Source organism: Pygocentrus nattereri, chromosome 27, assembly GCF_015220715.1.
Source record: "Pygocentrus nattereri isolate fPygNat1 chromosome 27, fPygNat1.pri, whole genome shotgun sequence".
Lineage (NCBI taxonomy): Eukaryota > Metazoa > Chordata > Actinopteri > Characiformes > Serrasalmidae > Pygocentrus > Pygocentrus nattereri.
In genome coordinates this window covers 2,545,001-2,553,593 of record NC_051237.1, presented here as the reverse complement: position 1 = coordinate 2,553,593, position 8,593 = coordinate 2,545,001, and the positions used below count along the sequence as shown (strand labels likewise).

Genomic DNA, 8,593 nt, shown 5'->3' with positions numbered 1-8,593 from the left:
TCTGTACTACGGTTGGAACGAAAACCTGACTGAAACTTCTCATATAAATTGTTTGATATTAGATATGTATTTAGTTGTTTGAAAACAACCTTTTCTAAGATTTTACTTAGAAAGGGTAGTCTAAATTAGAAAATTGGTCTAAAATTATTTTGTATGGAAGGAATCATGCTACTTAAAGAATGATGTAGGAACAGGGTCAAGATCACATGTGGATGAACTTAGTTTAAAATAGTTGTGAGCTCCTGATAGCTGATAACAGAGAAAGATGTTATTACTGATTTAGGAGGCTTATCAGGAACATTATAGGAGCTTGTTTGAGTCTGCTGAGCTACATCCTGTCGTATCAGGTCTGTTTTATTTTGGAAATGAACTGCAAACTCTTCACAGATTTTAGAAGATAGATCATTCAACGCACTAGCAGACAATTTAGGGTTTATTAGTTGTTCTATGGTAGAAAAAGGATTTTGGTATTATTTTTGTGTCTATTAATTACACTGGAGAGATATGACTGTCTGCATATTTTCATAGCATTATTATAGACTGAGATCTGCTCTTTGAGAATATCATAACATACCCGCAGTTTAGTTTTCGCGTGAGCGTGCATCGGTTGCACATGAATTACAAATATTGCATCACATCAACAGAGCTATTGATCAAAGAAGAAAATGACATACAGCAATTCTGTTGATGTATTTTATTCATGCGCACTGGAAGTTAAGTCACCTTTTTCAGTGTGCTGGAGAACTGGATAAATTGACATTACATCCAACTTGCAGTTACTGCTTCACATGAAAGATAATTTAATAGATCTGTGAAATATATATATATATATATATATATATATATATATATATATATATATATATATATCCATATATTGGATTTTATATTCTAAGTATTGAAAACACATTTAGTGCTACATATTTAGAAGTGTTTGCATGTCCTTTTACATGTTTGATTTTATTATACAGCATCTTTAGGTGACTGTAATTGAGCTAATAAATTGTATTATTACTGTAGTTAATTTTTTTTTAACCTAGAAGAAAATAACTTGCCATTCTCTGTATCTACAACTCTGAGATAAACAGTTTTCTTAATTTATTGAAGTTCACTATTTTATTGCAAGGAACCTGATTATTTTTGCTACATATGGAAATGTAAACTTTGTTTTGAATGCCAACAACTTAACAATGTACCCAAAAAAATCTATATTCATCAAAATAAATCTGATCAGGGAAAATAGCCTGCCAGTTTTAATTTAGACCACGAAAAGAAAGAGCATATACATCAGAAACAGAAAATTTAAATATCTTAGTGACATGACAATCTGTGTATAGAAACCTCCAAACATACTGTTTTTAAATTGTATGAGAACATATAGAGTTTGTTTACTCTGGGAGGCTAAGTTGACATTGATAAAACTAACCCTGCTGTGTGGAGGCTGGACTTCAGCCTATCTAGCTCTTTGAGTGGTTTATATGTTTCACACTCACACCCAGGGGCAATTTAGCATGTCCAATTGGACTGTGGGAGGAAACCGGAGAACCCGGAGGAAACCCACGCAGACACGGGGAGAACATGCAAACTCCACACAGAGAGGACTCCGGTTACCCGGCCAGGGAATCGAACCCAGACCCTAGAAAAAGCCAATGCTACATTTTACCCTGTGTTAGTTGGTGCCCCACTTCACGGCTGCCGAAACCACAGGGGCAAACGTCCATTTGACCCACCGCTTGGGGTCTTTCTGATTAAGTCCGGTACACTTAGCTTACTAAGCGCTTGATATATTGACTAAAAACGAAAACCATTACAAGAACCAATCATTTTAAACGTTTCAACTGGGAGGCTGGACATTTCTCAAACAGTAAAACCTTCATGGGTTCATGTTCAGTGAGAGGAGCTGCAGCTCACTAATCCAGCAAAATGCTTTATTGCAATACAACTTCCACTTGGCCACAGTTTATGTTACTACACTTATACAATTATCATTTTGAAAATTTCTTAACTTTCATACCTACCTTGTTTGGTGTGGACCTGTGTTTTTATGGTGATACACATAGACAAGTCTTTTTTTATTTTCATGGTAAAAAAGGTCAGGGGAACAGTGCTTCCAGCCTTGCAAAGTTTCTCACTAATAAACAGACACTCACATGTGTAATTTGGTCCAATACAGTGTAAAATCAACCAAACAAAATTTACACTATAACAAAAACGCAAACTCCGGTGTAGACTTTAGAAAATGATCTGGGGATGAAAACAGACTGATATTCTTCTGATATGTTAGGTAGCAAAGACTGCTATCTAGGGGGGCTTTCATACCTACCTTGTTTGGTCCAGACCTTCAGACTTTTCAGTTTGGTCTGAATCAAAACAGGAGAGGTGAAAGGTGTCTTGGACCACAGTCCAGACCAAAGGACCAAAAAGTGGTCTGACTTAAAGAGCTGGTTTCTTTCGTCAGAATATCAGCCTCCATTAAACAATAGAAGAAAAAGTGGGAGAGGAGTAATAAGTCATGTTAGCATACGGGGAGAGGAGGAGGCAAAATATTTACTTGTCAAAATCAAAAGTCAACTTGAAAAAAATGTATAAACATGCCAAAGCGTCTATTTTGTAGTCTCACAGTATGACAGCGGATGTTTACTTTTCTCCATTCAGATGGAAAAAGATCACCAGTCATGGGCTGGTGGTTAGGGAACCAGCCTCGTGATTGGAAGGTCGCCGATTCGATCCCCAAAGCCGACAGCATATGACTGAGGTGTCCTTGAGCAAGACACCTAACCCCCAACTGCTCCCTGGGCGCTGCGGATTGGGCTGTGTTCTTACTGCCCCCTAGTGTGTATGTGGTGTTTCACTTCACGTATGGGTTAAATGCGGAGGTGAAATTTCCCCGTTGTGGGACTAATAAGGGTCAATTAATCTTAATTGAAGATTGTCAATGTCACAGGCATGCTCCTCCACAAACCCTGCCATGTAGGTGAGGATGACAGGTCATAGGTGTGTTATGCATTCTTCAAACTTTGTCAGTAGGCTTGCTCAATTGGAATGTGAAACCAAAATTAACAGGATAAAATGTATACAATGCAACCTTCATTTGGACTTCCAGGTCTGAAAACACCCAAAGGCTGAACCCAGTGAAGCACAAGATCAGAACGAACACGATGGCATGATGTAGTTTTAAACAGTTAGTGCAGTGGCCTAGTTGATGTCAGCCATTATTTTAAACAATAACTTAATAAATAAATTCCCACCACATTTGGAGATGTAGCACCACCCCTGCCCCACTCTGCTGAAATTCAGGATATTATAGTGACATTTCCTGTAGGATGGCAGTTGATCAGATTGATGATTAAGCATTACTGGACAAGCAAATTCACAAGTAATGTTTATTAAGAATTACACATGTACAAAGTACCTAAATACAGACTCTTGTGTAAACTCGTGTGGCAGGCAGTGTTCCAAAATTCTGCAACATAGTGAGATGAAGGCAAGAATTGAGGTTCATGAGTACCATTAACCACCTGGAGAATATGAGGCCATGTGGTAGCACATCTGTATACACCCATGGTCCTGTATACAGAGTACTGTAGAAAATGCAAAAATAGTGTTTGCTCTGATATCTGAGTGCTAATAATCATTAATTACTCTCAGTAGGTGCTACCAAAACATTTCAGCCAACGTAAATATCATAACACCGAAATGACTGTAGCCTCACTCTGTATGGCGCATACATGCAGATGTGCAAAAAGAAGAAATCAAAGAAAGAAAAGGAAAAAAAACAATAAACTTGAGAGTAATCAATATATAACAATAGTAAATCTCTCTCTGTACAGAAAGAAACGTCTGAAAGATATTGTTTTAGAAATATTGGCAAAACAAGTATGATAATATATCACACAGGATATTCACATTCAGGTTGGGAAGGCTGTGGGAAGTTAGTGTAAGAAAATAACCTGAAGAAAAGGGCTTGACTGGACTCGACTCACATCACAGCACAGCGTAAGGTAGAGGTTGCCTTGAGATGCAGATCCAGGATCAGCCATGTCTTTTGATCCGACGTTATTCCAGGATATCAGACAGTTCTGGTTCCAGCCGTCACTGATGACATCAGTCAGAAGCCTCTTTCCTTAGACTGATCTTTGAATTTCATGACTCATCTTACCTAGATTCACAGATGGTAACTGTAATAAATGGTACTGAGAAAAAAAGTCAGTGCAGTGACCTCCAATTTCTCAGTCTTGAGGTTTAGCCTGTGAGGTACGTTACATGTAAATAAGCATATATTACCTTGTGAATATATCAGCAGCCCTGCTTACAAATTAAGGCTGAAATTAGTTTTGCTATGAGAACCATATAAAACTTCACCAAGAAATATTGTTTGTAACTTGTGGCTATTAGCAGAACAATTAAATGTCTCTGGCAGTTCAATAAACCAACTGGAGTGTCAATGAGGGACAAAAAACAAACCAAAAAAAGTGGCCCTGCTGGTTGAATACGTAACACTGAGAAAGTGTGAACCATATGATTGAAAAGGAATTGGAGGTGACATCACTGACTGTGTGGACTGAACACTAATGTTGAAAGTGAGGTAATTCAGTTTGGACACTCTGGCTCTGCTGTTTCTGCTTTCACTGACTCCTCTTCCACCTCACGTGCCTCTTCCTCCTCCTGAAACGGAGACAGTTTCTCATTTAGTGGCAGGTTTGGGAAGGTCACTTTAAAAATGAATTCCTGTTAAAAAGTCAAACATTGATTTGCCAAAACTATGCAAACTGGACATGATGTTTTATGTTTGGTTCAGGAGCTGAGACTTTGGTTTTGCACATAGCTTGGATGTCCTTAGTTCAGACATATTCCTTTTGATGTTTATTACACAGACCCAACAGTCCAGGCAGCTTAGTTGTCACTATGCCAACAACAGCCATAACAGCAACTGGTGAAGTAAGTTTGTGTCACCTGCAAAAGTTGGCAATAATCAAACAGTGTTTAAAAAACAAATGAGTGTTTACATGCGCTCAGCAATCCGATCATAATCGTATTTCTGCAGTTATCTGATTATTTGAATGGTCATGTAAACAGCATACTCCGATTTCTTAGATCAGATGGAGAGCTGGATTTTAGCTCTGCTCAAATTTCTCAGTGCATGTAAACTCTTACTCTGATTTCTTTTGGATTTCTCAGTCTGTGCATGTGTGAAAACAGACTGCGGTACCAGGAATAAGCAAGCAACATTACAGCAAAACACTTTTGGAGTGACGCCGAACTACTGCATGCTTGACTAAATGAAATATTTAATTGTTCCTCATCTTCATGTTCAGATATTCAGGTAAAGTGATGTGATTTTTTTTTTTTTTTTAAGTCTCAGCATAAAGTTTGAGTGTTCCATTATCTAATTACATAAGTGCATGTAAACTCATTCGGATTCCTGAAAAAATCTCATTTTCTGCAGTTATTGGGTTATTAAGTACATGTAAACTGACTCATAATTTAACTATCTGAAAAATCAAGACTGCTAGTGCTCACTGTAGATTCATAGTGTAACTGCAATCTGATTACTGACTTTTTTCTGTAACAGTAATACAGTTGCATGTACACTTGTTTTGTTACTTCCCAGGTCTATTTAGCGGAAAAGACAAACCAACCATTAGTGCTGAAAAGAAGATTCATCATAACTCACTGCTAGAAGAAAACTCCAGAATAGTTTGCTGCATCAGTAGCACACAGTTGAACATCACAAGCAAAATTTAGATGCATGTCCCTGTACTGAGAATGAGAAAAACTGTGAATACACTAATAAAAAAAAAATCCAATGGGCAGCTGCTTCAGCAGTTTGTACAGCGTAGTGGATAACACATATGTTGGACACGAGGGTTCCATTCCCAGGAAAGGACATGAGTGACCTTGGGCAGGACTACATTCACCTACACTTTGCTATGGATCTTTATACCCAAAGAAGATGTTTTGGAAAACTCTGGACTAACTGGGTACAAATGTCAGACTTATACTCCAATTTTTAAACTGTATTTTTAACTGAGTTGTATAGTACAAACTTAAATCTATTCTCTAAGCAGCTAACTCCGCTATCTGCAAATGTTCACGAGAAACATCAAAGAGCTAACATCATGCTGGAGTCACTTAAAGCAGCCGCAGGTTTAGAGAAAGACGCAAATAGAAAAGGACGGCCATTTCAGCAGCTAAATGAGTCTGACAGATGCAATTATCCCCCTTCCTGAGGTTAATACACACATCTACACCCGGCCATGTGTGATTACCTATTCCTAACCACACAGTGCCCTCAGACCACCCCACAACCACAGCTGTACTCACTCACACCTCCAACAACACCTCAGCCTTAGGAAACATCAGCCTCTATTATGATTCTTTACATCACATTCCACTTAGCCAGCTGTCACAGATGGTGATTTGATGTCTAATAGGTGTTAAAAGCAAGAATGTATAATTTCTGTGACTAACGTGATACATAAACCTCATTAAAAGGTGTTAATACATTACACTAACAAAGACTTATAAGCTAAAAGCTCTTTAGAAACATACAGTTCCAAGGCCATGGCACACTGACCAAACCTTCCCCAACAGTTAGCATTTGACTGTTCTAGAATATGAGCTGACAAACCGTGTAAACAGGTGAAGAACATTAAAGAATGGTGTGGATATTGGGAGGAAGTTCTAGAATGGGAGGAGAACATCGTAGAACAGTGTGAATGGAAAGATAACATTTGAATGGAGGGCAAACATTCATCATGTCAATGGGGAGAATAACGTAGAATATTTTAAATGGTACGAGAACAGTGTGAACAGAGGGTGAATATTCTAGAGAACATTCTAGAACATGGCATATAGGAGGAGAACATTGTTTTCCCCATTCACACTGGTCTACATTCTACAACAGTGTGGATGGGAAGCACAGTCTAGAACATTATAAATGGGAGCACAACCCTGTAGAATAGTGTGAATGTGGAAAGCACTGTAGAACTGTGTTGATGGAAAGCACAATGCAGAACAGTGTGAATAAGGAGAGCAGTCTAGAACAGTGTGTATAGGGAAGAACACTGAACAACAGTGTGGATGAGAAAGAGTCTAGAACATTATGAATGGGAAAACAACACTGCAGAACAGTGTCAATAGGGAGAGCATTCTGGAACAGTGTGGATAGGGAAGAACATTTTAGGGCCATGTGAATGGGGAGGGCACATTCTAGAACAGTCTGAATGAGGAGAACAGTGCTAATGTGAGAGAATATTACAGAACATTGTGAATAAGGAAGACCATTCTAGAACAATGCACATTTTGGAACAGTGTGAAGAAAAAATGGTGTAAGAACAACGTGAGCAGAACATTCTAGAGACCCAGGACAACCACAAGCTAGCATTCGATGGTGTTTGTTGGTAAAGTTTGAGGAACGCAGGCTCAGTTTGTTTTGGTCTATGGACTCTGTGTGGCTCTGATGCAGGAGCTGTATAACATAATTCTTTTCGGAACCGTAACAAATGCAGCCATTCAGGCGGGTAAATGTGGACTACAGTAGTTCAGTTTAGTTAATCTGCAGAGGCTGCTTTTGCTTCATTCAGTAGCGTCTCAGTCCGAGTCTCTGTGTCCGGAGGGAACTTTTGATATACAGTCTAGTCCTTGTGAAAAATGTGGTACATTTTCCTGAACTCTGGATACTTTGTTGCTGCTGGCTCTTGGGGGCATATAAATCTCAAAGAGGGGCGACACCTCATGAACCTCAGCGCTGGATCTGTCTATGTCATCTACCAAATCTCTCTGACAGGCCTGCCAATTTTCCAATTACCTGTGGTGCCATACGTTATCACCAGGCCAGTCAGTGCTTAAATGAGAAACAAGATGGGTGGGGCTGCTGCATGCTAAGTGCCTTAGTTAGGCTAACTGCCCCACTTTTCCACCTACGACACTTTTTTTGGCTGTGATTTATAGCGTGTCCCTGGGGAAGGGATGACACCAGCGCTCCTGGACACTCAGGGACTGATTTGTGGGTCCTGCTGTGTGCCCCTCCTCCATCCCCCTTTCCTCCAGGGGACAGCAGAGGACTCGTTTCGGCTCATGAGTTACAGCTGAGACTCGGTTGCCGTTGGCAGCGTTTACACACTAGCCAGAACCTCATACAATGCAGCAAAGCTGCTCAGAAGAGTCAGAGAGAAGAGGAGTAAGATGGCAGTGGAGGAAACAGTGCTTAAGCTTCATCAGTCTCTCTGTTCAGTCTGCTTTGACTATCAGAGATGAGGCATGAAGACAAACAGGACTAGACCATGTGAGAGCATGTAATGCACAGTGTTCAGGCCATTCAATTTAACAGACTCTAACAAAGCACAAGACACTCAAATTGAACTCCAGTGCCATCTGTACATTACAGAAGAAAAGAAATCAGCAAGTTACCTAATAAATCAGAATTGGATACAGGGGTGGGCAATATAGCAAAAATATAGTGTTGTGATATTTTTATTATACATATCACAATATTTATTTTTTCTGATAATTCCAGTGATCTACAGTACTGTGCAATAGTCAGATAACACCCACTATGTGTTTAATGTCCAGTAAAAATGGCCATTTTTTT

At 39.2% G+C, this 8,593-nt stretch overlaps 1 protein-coding gene across 1 annotated transcript in view; it reads right to left on the bottom strand.

The window, feature by feature from the left end:
• Positions 1 to 3,369: 3,369 nt before the first annotated feature.
• Positions 3,370 to 8,593, bottom strand: part of phf14 (PHD finger protein 14) — a 106,460-nt gene continuing 101,236 nt past the window's right edge. Inside the window, exon 18 of the mRNA XM_017693106.2 lies at positions 3,370 to 4,665. Within this exon, the coding sequence (XP_017548595.1) occupies positions 4,591 to 4,665 (75 nt within the window). The 3' untranslated portion in view covers positions 3,370 to 4,590. The remainder of the gene's footprint in view (positions 4,666 to 8,593) is intronic.